The sequence below is a fragment of the Watersipora subatra genome, chromosome 11, assembly GCF_963576615.1.
Source record: "Watersipora subatra chromosome 11, tzWatSuba1.1, whole genome shotgun sequence".
Taxonomy (NCBI): Eukaryota; Metazoa; Bryozoa; class Gymnolaemata; order Cheilostomatida; family Watersiporidae; genus Watersipora; species Watersipora subatra.
In genome coordinates, this window is record NC_088718.1 from 23271366 (window position 1) to 23284604 (window position 13239).

The following is a 13239-nucleotide window of genomic DNA, read 5'->3' on the forward strand; positions in this document are numbered from 1 at the left end:
GGCAGGGGTCCACTGCGCTAGAATGTCCCTGTATGGCAGGGGTCTACTGCACTGGAATGTACCTGTATGGCAGGGGTCCACTACACTCGAATTTTGATTATGACTTACAAAAAATAGTCACTTCATTCTCAAAGCTAAATTGAAGAAGGAAGAAAGCCTTAACTTCTCAAATAGTATTGCACAATCACCAACAGAATACCTGCACAATTATTCATAGACTGAGTACCTAAATTTATTATAAAAATACGTGTGAAAAGCATCTGATGGACGAGCCATCGTCATAGAAATAACCATTACTACAGCCAGATCTCATACACTGTGTTTCCATGCTTAGAATAGGTTTGGAGTTGCTTTCATTCGTATCATAGAAACAGTAAATTTCCTACACATTTTACGCAATTTCGCTTCACTAAATTTATGTAAAGCCATTCACTGTGAGACTACTATTCGAGAAAAAAGTGCTACTCCAAATCGTTGAACCAATGGGGTGCGCATTCATCGGCAGCCGGCAACTCCAAAGTCATTTGAAACATGGAAAGACAGTCATAAACCCTCTAAACCCTGGGAAGGCACCGGCTTTAGTTTTAGCACTAATATTGCTTCATATTAAAACATAAAAAATATTCCAGAACCTTTTTGCTATAATGATATGTCCCTAAATACTGACTAGATACTAGATACTGACTAGATACTAAATACTGACTAGATACTGACTAGATACTAAATACTGACTAGATACTAGATACTGACTAGATACTAGATACTGACTAGATACTAGATACTAGATACTGACTAGATACTAAATACTGACTAGATACTAGATACTGACTAGATACTAGATACTGACTAGATACTAGATACTGACTAGATACTAGATACTGACTAGATACTGACTAGATACTAAATACTGACTAGATACTAAATACTGACTAGATACTAAATACTGACTAGATACTAGGCATCTACAAATTGTTAAAGTATGAGCAAAGCATACCTTTGCTAATGGTGGGCTAAATGCTAGTTGCCAACTCCAAGTCACTGTTAACCCGGTACCTCTGAGTAAAGACAAAGTGAAAGACATTAGCAATTACTATAGTGTATTGATCACTCATACTGGCTAGTTAGGCCATTGTCCTAGGTATACGCAGCCATTGATTACAAGAATCAAGAGTTAAAATTTATGGACACGTGTAAACGCTCAGTTATTGATAATATCAGTAGTACATGTTCTGTGGAGGCGATGAGTGACAACAAGTTTTATACACAAGCCATTTGCTCACGCCTAAATGTCTCATCTGAGCATTGTCTAATGAATAACAGCTTTTTGCAAAATTTTAACAAGTTTAAAAATTATTTTCATCAAACTCAAAGCATATTCCTGAGGCCTACACTGTTGACGAACTCCGCGAGGCTATGGAAAAATCAGGGTTTTATGAAAGATTATAAATCATTCATAGCGTCCCTTGAGTGCATAGACAGGAATATAGGTCATCCAATAGCAGGTGAAAAAAGCGTAGAATAATTTGCTGCTCTGCCCCTATGTATTCTCTTTGAGGCCTGTGAAAGCATGCGATGGTGTCCCTGGGGCCAACGAGAAGTGTCAAGCTATTTTTGCAACCTTTTTCTGCTGGAAAGAAAAAGATGAAATCAGGGCTATCTAACTGGCTCAACTTCCTGAAAGGTCTAGCCTGTGATCTTAATAAAACTTCTACCGATTCCTCATCTTATTTAGGCATGCCCACCCAAGTGAAGTTGGGGTTGTGCCGATCAAGTTTTGAAGTCAGTAATAACCAGACAATCATAAGCACACAGGCCTCATCTATGATGTCCACTCTCACTCATTTCTCAATAAGTCCTTCAAGGTCAAGGTCAAATATCTGAAGCTATTTTAATAATTATCTATTTTTATTAGGCACAAAAATAATGAATGTTATTTTTGGTTAGATTGCAAAGTACAAAAAATATTCTTGGAGATAATATAATTAGCCAATGCGAGCAGCTGATCAAGACGCAGCTGGCAGTGTTGATGTCATCGAGAAATGATGCAGACGCAATGGATACATGTATCAGTGTCAAGCATCGACTTTAGAAGCATGCGATTAAATGTGGGGATTATCTCGCTTTGACTAATAAAATCATCTGCCTTGTGGCTGTGGTAGTTGAGCAGATCACTTAAATGAATTTCATTTAAACAGAATATATAAACAATATAAACAGATATATAAACAAGATTATCATCCACCCTTATCTTGTAAAATAATGTTAGTCGCTGTTCTTGTATATCAGTAATAGCTGGTCAAATACACCTTTAGCTGGACTCACTATTACTGATATCAGTCGGATATCTGATATATTTATACTTACGATTATGTCAAAATTTCTCAATTTATTTTCATTGCCCGACGACTTGGGTGATGAAAATGAATTGATCTCATTAGGATCTCATAACCAGCTGTTTTGGGTGAAACAAAAAGCTCAAAACTATAAAAAACATACATATTCAGAATATATGAAAGCAATATGTTATTGGAAGGTCATTCCAACATGAGTCTAATGTTTTCACACAGCAACATATAAATAACAACTCACTTTATGGTCATGGAGCTTTTTGCCTATTTTTTGCTCTTATCACATGGAAACATGGTTCTTTGTAGCTGAGTAAATATGCAGACTATTTTCAAGATTGATGGTGTTATTATATTTATTTTGATGTATACAAGAGATGACAATCTGGATTCACATAGGCAAGTTGTTGTTGTTATGGCAACAAATACACTTTATTTGTCTTTACAATCAGGTTTTGCACCTTCGCGAACAACAGCTCGCCTACTTAGGAGGTGATCACAGGAGGGTGATCACCCTTAGGAGGATGATCACCCTTAGGAGTATTATCATCCTTAGGAGGGCGATCACCCTTAGGAGGGCAATCACCCTGAGGAGGGTGATCACCCTTAGGAGGGTGATCACCCTTAGGAGGGTGATCACCCTTAGGAGGGTGATCACCCTTAGGAGGGTGATCACCCTTAGGTGGGTGATCACCCTTAGGTGGGTGATCACCCTTAGGTGGGTGATCACCCACTTAAAGGGGTGATCACCCACTTAAAGGGGTGATCACCCACTTAAAGGGGTGATCACCCACTTAAAGGGGTGATCACCCACTTAAAGGGGTGATCACCCACTTAAAGGGGTGATCACCCACTTAAAGGGGTGATCACCCACTTAAAGGGGTGATCACCCACTTAAAGGGGTGATCACCCACTTAAAGGGGTGATCACCCACTTAAAGGGGTGATCACCCACTTAAAGGGGTGATCACCCACTTAAAGGGGTGATCACCCACTTAAAGGGGTGATCACCCACTTAAAGGGGTGATCACCCACTTAAAGGAGTGATCACCCACTTAAAGGGGTGATCACCCACTTAAAGGGGTGATCACTCACTTAATGGGGTGATCACCCACTTAAAGGGGTAATCACCCACTTTAGGGAGTGATCACCCTCAAGTGGGCAAACACCTCCAATCGGTAAGCTTTGGATTATGTTATCCGAAAAACTCTTGAACTCACAGGTGAAAAATTAGCTCAAATCATTCCACATGGAGTTGTTTTATTTCAATGTCAAGACTGCTTTAAATATATTGATGTTACAAGAGTTTGTCAAACTATTAGTAAATTCAAGACTAGTAATTGGAGCAGTGATAAAGTAAAATATAAAGTATATATAAATGGAACAGGGATAGATCATTGCTGTTGGCTTTGCAATACAGTAAGTCATATAACAGCACTCTATGCCAGTAAGTCATATAATAACACTCAATATCAGTAAGTCATATAACAGCACTCAATAGCAGTGTCATATAACAGCACTCAATATCAGTAAGTTATATAGCAGCACTCAATATCAATAAGTCATATTACAGCACTCAATATCGGTAAGTTATATAACAGCACTCAATATCAGTAAGTCATATAACAGCACTCAATACCAGTAAGTCATATAACAGCACTCAATATCAGTAAGTCATATAACAGCACTAAATATCGGTAAGTCATATAACAGCACTCAATATCAGTAAGTCATATAACAGCACTCAATATCGGTAAGTCATATAACAGCACTCAATATCAGTAAGTCATATAACAGCACTCAATATCAGTAAGTCATATAACAGCACTAAATATTGGTAAGTCATACAACAGCATTCAATATCAGTAAGTTATATAACAGCACTCAATATCAGTAAGTCATATAACAGCACTCAATATCAGTAAGTCATATAACAGCACTCAATATCAGTAAGTCATATAACAGCACTCAATACCAGTAAGTCATATAACAGCACTCAATATTAGTAAGTCATATAACAGCACTAAATATCGGTAAGTCATATAACAGCACTCAACATCGGTAAGTTATATGACATCATTCAATACCGTTAGACCAAAGCTACCAAAACACGTGTTAAAGTACCAAAACATTGTGAATGTGAGATTTATTACAATATCAGGTAAGAATATTCATCAGAATATATAATATATATAATATATAAATATATAATACGTAAATATTAGACTAGCATCTACTGCCTAGCTAGATTTATGTACTTGTCATCCATATTCTTCTCACCTGCTTTCTAATTCACCAACTCCTACTTTCAAAGTTTATTTATTTTAAAGCTTCAACTTCAACTTCATTACACTTTTAATGCGTTACACTCTTTACCTATTCTAATTCATACCGATTCTAATTCATACTTATCCTAATTCATACCTATTCTAATTCATACCTATTCTAATTCATACCTATTCTAATTCATACCTATTCTAATTCATACCTATTCTAATTCATACCTATTCTAATTCATACCTATTCTAATTCATACCTATTCTAATTCATACCTATTCTAATTCATACCTATTCTAATTCATACCTATTCTAATTCATACCTATTCTAATTCATACCGATTCTAATTCATACCGATTCTAATTCATACCTATTCTAATTCATACCTATTCTAATTCATACCTATTCTAATTCATACCTATTCTAATTCATACCGATTCTAATTCATACCGATTCTAATTCATACCTATTCTAATTCATACCTATTCTAATTCATACCTATTCTAATTCATACCTATTCTAATTCATACCTATTCTAATTCATACCTATTCTAATTCATACCTATTCTAATTCATACCTATTCTAATTCATACCGATTCTAATTCATACCTATTCTAATTCATACCTATTCTAATTCATACCGATTCTAATTCATACCTATTCTAATTCATACTTATCCTAATTCATACCTATTCTAATTCATACCGATTCTAATTCATACCTATTCTAATTCATACCGATTCTAATTCATACCTATTCTAATTCATACCTATTCTAATTCATACCGATTCTAATTCATACCTATTCTAATTCATACCTATTCTAATTCATACCTATTCTAATTCATACCTATTCTAATTCATACCGATTCTAATTCATACCTATTCTAATTCATACCTATTCTAATTCATACCTATTCTAATTCATACCTATTCTAATTCATACCTATTCTAACTCATACCTATGCATAGACTATAGTGTTTAACTCTTTACAAACTGTATGACCAATCCTAAAACATGGAAAGGTGATTTGTTGTCCACCTTTTGTCTACACCTCAGGTACCCCCCTTTGTCTGAGTAGTAGGTATCACTCTCTATTCAGACTAGAGGTGGAATCCATACCTCCCTAACAACACATGAATGTTAAGGTTTTGTTAAGAATGAGAAGAGATACGAACAATAAGGAGAAAATAAAATGAACTCATTGAAAGAGCTGAACTTGTGGCAGTCGGAGAGCATAGACAAAGGGAAGGGAAAAGTGGGAGTGAATGAATTTAACACCCACTCATTGCGCCGTTTCCTTCCTCCCTCATCACTAGCATTAGCAATATTGATTAGCTTACAATGTGTGTCTATTTGTCAAGACTGTTAGCAGGTAGGACAGGGTGCTGAAATGAGATGTTTGCAGCTCGGCATACAAGCCGAGCTACAAATATATTGATTCGTTTGACACGCTGCTTACCAGTAGTTAAAAGGAGATATGGTCCGGACAAAGAATGTCCATGGCTTAAAATAACTTCAATTGAGGACAACATACAGGCAGTTATGGAAACTTATGCGAGTACCTTCAAACAGCCTGAAGAATATCAAAGTTTATAGAGGACAGCCTAATGGTCTAGTGTGCCCGACTCATGGACAACAGTTCTATGCCATGACAAGAAAAGCATTCAACTTTGTGTTATTCCTTCAGGAAGGAGTTGGGAGACTTCATTTTGCTACTGACTAGTACTATTGACTAGTACTACTGACTAGTACTGCTGACTAGTACTACTGGCTAGTACTACTGACTAGTACTACTGGCTAGTACTACTGACTAATACCAGTGAGTAGCACTACTGGCTAATACTACTGACTAGTACTACTGACTAGTACTACTGAATAGTACTACTGACTAGTACTACTGAATAGTACTACTGACTATTACTACTGACTAGTACTACTGACTAGTACTACTGACTAGTACTACTGACTAGTACTACTGAATAGTACTACTGACTAGTACTACTTTTTAGTACTACTTTTTAGTACTACTGACTAGTACTACTGACTAGTACTACTGACCAGTACTACTGACTAGTACTACTGGCAGGTACTACTGACTAGTACTACTGGCCAGTACTACTGGCTAGTACTTTTGACTAGTATTACTGACTAGTATTACTGACTAGTGCCCAAAAGGTCCGGCGCGAGTGGTGATAGATCATCAGGCGTAATAACTGACTGCAATTATTTCAAATGTCTAATAACGTCTAATAACGTTTAATAGAGTGTCATTTCACCTGGTCAAAAGTTGTGAGTTTGAACTTTGTGGTAGGCACTCTTTTTCAAGCGTGGTTTCGGATAAACACGTCTTTCATTATATTAAAGATTTTTGGTGCGTCAAGGTCATTAATGGGAGCCCAACCAGTAAATCCTTTAGATAGTTTAGGTAACCTGTTAGACTGTTAGACATGAAAATAAATAAGATAAAGACAAGTATATTTACAGCTTTGCAAAGAAGAGATAAGCTGATTGGCCAGTTTGCCAATGAATGCTTTATATTGTGTCTCGTAGACCTTCTCTTCACTACTAATTTAAGCGAATATTATGAAGCCAAATGTAGAAGAATCTGAGTTTATTATTTTAGTTTTTATAGTTGTATGCCAAAATCTATTTGTGGTTCAAGTGATTGATAAAGTAATGAAATAATATTCAAGTTCTATAACATTGCTATTGTTTTATACTGTTCACTGTCTCTTGAGATGCGAGTATGAGACACTCTGCAAAAGTCATCATCTCATAAAGTCTCTTAAAACTGTCGCTTATTTAGTTTGTATTTAGATATAAACAAATTGTGGAAGCGGTGAGTCAAAAAATACTTTTATACAAAAAGTTATTTTAGCTACTTTTTTTGTATCTTAAAAGAAGTTGTTCGCAAACTACTGAGAAGTCTATGACCCCTTTTAAAAGCACACCACGCTCACATATATATTATTTTCATATGAATAACTAGTAACTTGCTGGAAACAACGCCTACAAATATTTAAATTAAAGTTGAAGTTAATTCATAAATTCCCACTCACTTTAGTCAGGTTGAGTAAGAGTCTTTTATATAATAATAGTGTTATATAAGAACTATAATTTTTTTAAACTTTTTTTAATTATCTTTCTTCTATTCAGAGTTGCCTAAAGAGTCATTATATATCAACAAACTATGGAGGCATTGAGGCTGCCAAGAGCAGTTGCAGAAGATGCTACCAATAGCACAGATAATGGAATAGGACATAAGATGAAAGACGGAGTTGAGCATCTTCTAGAAGATATGAGTGAAAAAATGCATAGTGAGTTTATGTTTGTTTGTTTGTTTATTTGTCTGTTGATTTTTTCGCTGTTGCGTCATGTTTGCTTGTTTGTTTGTTTTCTCGTCTACATGGCTGTTTACTTGTTTGCTTACTCTTTTCTTTGCTCATTTGTTTGCCTAATTATTTGCTTGTTTGTTAGTTAACATGCTTGTTTGATTGTTTGTGTCCTTGAATGTTTACTTTATCGTTGTAATTTTGCTCTTGGTCATGCCATAGTCGAATCCTACCCAAGTGATAGTCGAGTCATAGTCGAGTCATAATCGAGTCATAGTCGAATTATAGTCAAGTCATAGTCGAGTCATAGTCGAGTCATAGTCGAGTCATAGTCGAGTCATAGTCGAGTCATATTCGAGTCGTAGTCAAGTCATAGTCGAGTCATATTCAAGTCATAGTCGAGTCATATTCAAGTCATAGTCAAGTATACAAAAATCTCATTTAAATGATTAAGAAATATTAAGGGCATCTAATTTATAATCATATCGTGCAGTACCATGTTCTTTTCCTTTGTGCCAACCAAGTATTACTAAAGATCTGATGTGTGGGTGAACTGGCTATTCCCAGAGTTCATTTTCTAAGTATACTCGTTTGGCAAGAACTTAGATAAGTAGACAAGTCATTGACCTTAAGGAGCTGATTAAAAAGTCAATAAGGCTCTAAGAAGAGAGGTCAGAGGATTATTGACTCGTTAATTCTTCTCGTTATTAACAGCAAATGTAATTCACAATTCACATTAAGTAGCTAGTGCAAACTGTTAATCATGTCTTTGCTAGACAAGTTGTTGCGACCAGCTCTAAACTTACCTACAAGAAATACGACACTTCTACCCTTGCTTACATGAAAAAGATTTAGTTTCTCATTCTAGGCATAAGCTACAAAATGTTGAGTCAAGTATCACGATAGAAAGAATGTATGAAGTGACACCAGTGAGCAGATGCTGTCACATATTGATTGTGTTCATACAAATATCTGTAATAGCTTTTAAGTTCAAATGTGTGCTGTTGAGACTATTACTTGATAGAAGGGTCTATTTTAGTTTACTTTGAGTTTTAATGGTTTATAGAATATGTCAACAAATACTTAGGGTTGTCTGCGCAATAATTTTATAAAAATATATTCTCATAAAACGCATGTATAGCGATACTAGTGATTACCAGATTAACTATAAAGATGACAGAGCACTTGTATGTAGTAGCCACAACAGAACACTCGTATGTAGTGGCCACAACAGAACACTCGTATGTAGTGGCCACAACAGAGATATAGTAGGTTAAACAAAAATTAACTAGCATTAGCTGCATCTACTACATATTCCAATCAATTCATCAACTTAACCAGAAGGTAACAGAAATACGAGTTTTTACTCATCAATCTTGGCTTTACCATCTGTAGCTGGAAGCAATGTTCGCATGATACCTATCAAAGCTTATTTTGCACAATTACATCCGCTAATAAGCAGATGTCTTTCTGCATTACAGTGCCGGTATGGGCCGTCATAACTGTGCTAGTAGCGGCTCTCTTGCTAGTTGCTGTCATATCCATATGCATCTGCGTCAAGTGCTGCTGCAAAAACAAGGGAGGCAAAGACAAGAAGAAGAAAGGATTTATGGGAGGTAAGATTTGTCTTCTCTCACTTGAGATCAATTTTCTTACACAGTCTAAGTGTGAAATATGGCTTGATTTGTGAGCAATTCTTTGTGCAAATTTAAGTTGAGTGCTTGAATAAGTCAGCAGTGAAAAACATTAAAAAAACAGAGATAGGACAACTACAACTTATGCTTATTAAAAAGGCCGGGAAAGAATAGCATATCTATATATACATGTATATAAATTTCAGTGTTTGACTGTTGATCTGTTTGTTGAGCTGTCGTTCATGTGTACATTTATAGCGATAGTTGGACAGTTTTATTCTGATACATTCATCATGACATCACCTTAACCATTATTTAAACAATTATTGAAAGGTTGTGTTGGTCAACTCAAAACACATTTTTGAAGTATATTATTGCAACCTCTCATTATAAATATAATTATTTCTCTCAGGCACAATGGGTATCATATTGTGCATTCTTAAAACAAACTTTTTGTTTTTGAACTGAGAGTTTTCTGACTTTGAGTATTGAAGAGCTAATAGGCCTGGTGAGCAGTGAACTAGTGCTAAACTGTTACTGATAACATATCAGCCATATATTTCAAGCCGTTTCTATTTGCAGGTATTGTGGACATGAAAGGTGTTGGACTCTTAGGGAAAAGTCTTAACAAAGAAAATGTTCAGCCAGATCTTGAATCACTTGACGGAAACATGGAGGAGGGGGAGGGAGAAGAGAAAGAAGAGGAAGAACAAGAGCAGCTGGGAAGGCTTCACTTTAAACTCGACTATGATTTTAACAAGAGTGAGGTATGAATCTGCAAATAAACTGGCGTCTTTTTTATATCTCTGAACCTATAGTGTCTATGTAGGGTGTATGTCCGTGTCTATGGTATATATGTAGGGTGTATGTCTGTTTTTACGGTGTATGTGTAGGGTGTATGCCTATGTTTATGGTGTATGTGTAGGGTTATGCCTGTGTTTATGGTGTATGTGTAGGGTGTATGCCTGTGTTTATGGTGTATGTGTAGGGTGTATGTCTGTGTTTATGGTGTATGTGTAGGGTGTATGCCTGTGTTTATGGTGTATGTGTAGGGTGTATGCCTGTGTTTATGGTGTATGTGTAGGGTGTATGTCCGTGTCTATGGTATATATGTAGGGTGTATGTCTGTGTTTATGGTATATGTGTAGGGTGTATGCCTGTGTTTATGGTGTATGTGTAGGGTGTATGCCTATGTTTATGGTGTATGTGTAGGGTGTATGCCTGTGTTTATGGTGTATGTGTAGGGTGTATGCCTGTGTCATTAACTTCCAATTGTGCTCTCCTACCTTCTCCTCGTAGAAGCATTATGGTAGTTTGGACTCACAATGCTATGAAACAGTTGAGTCAAGTAGGTAGGTATCATTGGAAGTATGCCAAGAATAGGCAAAAAGAATAGCCAATCTTTGTTAGTGATGATAATCGACAAGTTACCATGTCACAAGCATTTTAGGTGATCGCTGTAAATGCTTTTAACAGGTTCATCAGCAGATTATTCTTTATTCAGAGAAAACAATTACCCAGTCTATCGAATATCTAGAGAATAGCAGGTTTATCGGATTTTCAGGTCATATCTCTATCTTTATTTTTGGAGTATTTCTGGTTTAGAGGACAACTCCATATTTATAAATAAATCGTACATATCTCTACTCACAATTAGGTAACTGTTTTTACAAATCTTTAGATAATGTGTGTAGAATATACCTCCAATCTTTTTACATTGTTGATATGGATGTAGATACTGCACTTGCGTTATAATATCCTGTTGATATGGATGTAGATACTGCACTTGTGTTATAATATCCTGTTTGATATGGATGTAGATACTGCACTTGTGTTATAATATCCTGTTGCTATGGGTGTAGATACTGCACTTGTGTTATAATATCCTGTTGATATGGATGTAGATACTGCACTTGTGTTATAATATCCTGTTGGATATGGATGTAGATACTGCACTTGTGTTATAATATCCTGTTGATATGGATGTAGATACTGCACTTGTGTTATAATATCCTGTTGATATGGATGTAGATACTGCACTTGTGTTATAATATCCTGTTGATATGGATGTAGATACTGCACTTGTGTTATAATATCCTGTTTGATATGGATGTAGATATTGCACTTGTGTTATAATATCCTGATTGACTTCATCCTTCCAGCATCACAACAAAACACATTAGATCAAAATGCTGTTTTTCCTTTCAACTACAACCATGGTCAATGTTCTGAGATTAGAAAAGTTAACTGAGTTTACAATTAACAAACATTGCAGCCACTCAGTAAAGATGTTTCCAAGGCTTTCTGGCTCGATTCAATTGAATTCTTATGAAGAAATTAATAACTCAGTGCCCAACTCTTTTGCAATAAATCTTGTAAGAATCGACTCGATTCAGTATTTAAGCCCTAAACACCACAATTCAATTCTCAAGTCTTTAGCTTTAATAAGCTGTTCAATTCACCCAAATAAACAAACAAACAATCAATTTTTTATGAGCTCTCACCAAAGTTCACTTATGGCAACATATCAAAATAATAATAAACTACAATCACTACCTTATCTACACCCATTAGCTCAGCCCTTTGACTCTTTCTATAACAAATATCAACTATTTCACTACTGATCTTTTTGCTTGTTCGAATGGAATTAACTCATGCCGATTATCTTCGATGAGCGTACACTCGGCATTTCTGTTCTGAAAGCTAAAGTTTCTGTCATAGAACTTTAATTTCAAGTTTTTTAGAATCAGCAAAAGATTCTGCAAGAAAAATATCGTTTTGCAGTTTGACAAAAGCGCAGACACACATTCTCTAATATAAAAATGCTAGCCAAATCCTCCGTGTTGCACGGGTTTTAAAGAAGAGCTTATAAACAGTGGGAGGTTAAGTAGTTGATATTGCCCGATTTGAGTAAGCTACTATACGCGTTGCTAAACTTACTAGGAAGAGCTATGAGAACAAGCTTTAGTGAAGTTGCGCGTAATACGGAGTTGCTACACGTATTTTAACCCAAATAATGACTATCTGCTCCAAGAATCTGTTGTATCTCTTATAGCTTCATGGATTAGCTTGTTGTCTTGTGCACGGGAGGTTCTAAGATAAAATCCTTTTGCAATACGAATATTCCATTGCTAGATTTAATTGCTATATCTTGACATTGTGGGTGTACAAAAAGCAAACACTGAGATTTACATATATATAGAGAGTCGACTGAAATATTTGTGGTCTGTTGAAAACTTTTATTAGCAAAAACATGTTTAGGTCACTACTAACCATTTTTGTCATCTATTATGAACCGGAAATAAAAAGAATTGGAAACCTTGATTTTATGCTGTGGCTTCAGAGTAAAATGAAAACTAACTAGTTCGTTTTTTGGAAAAATGATTCATCTTATACAATCAATTTATTGTGAAAAGTTTTTGGTTAGATCTGATCTGTTAACTCCATGATCCGTGATCAATGTTCTTGTATAGGTACTAGGGTGAGTCAGAATTGTTAAATGTTCACTCATCAGGGTTCTATGTTGGAAAAACATTAATCATAATCTACATGTACATACATTTATCCAAACTAGTGCCGACACCAGGCTCTTATGTGTCTACATACTTGAGATGTGACCTCCCAAATTCGGTCCGGCCTCCATAGCT

The 13239-nt window shown here is 35.7% G+C and overlaps 1 protein-coding gene across 1 annotated transcript in view; it reads left to right on the forward strand.

Annotated features, from left to right (window-relative positions):
* The window catches only part of LOC137408774 (synaptotagmin-1-like), a 29616-nt gene that overhangs the window by 2178 nt on the left and 14199 nt on the right, over positions 1-13239 (forward strand). Inside the window, exons 2-4 of the mRNA XM_068095356.1 lie at positions 7783-7943; positions 9440-9574; positions 10175-10359. Of these exons, the coding sequence (XP_067951457.1) occupies positions 7817-7943; positions 9440-9574; positions 10175-10359 (447 nt within the window). The 5' untranslated portion in view covers positions 7783-7816. The remainder of the gene's footprint in view (positions 1-7782; positions 7944-9439; positions 9575-10174; positions 10360-13239) is intronic.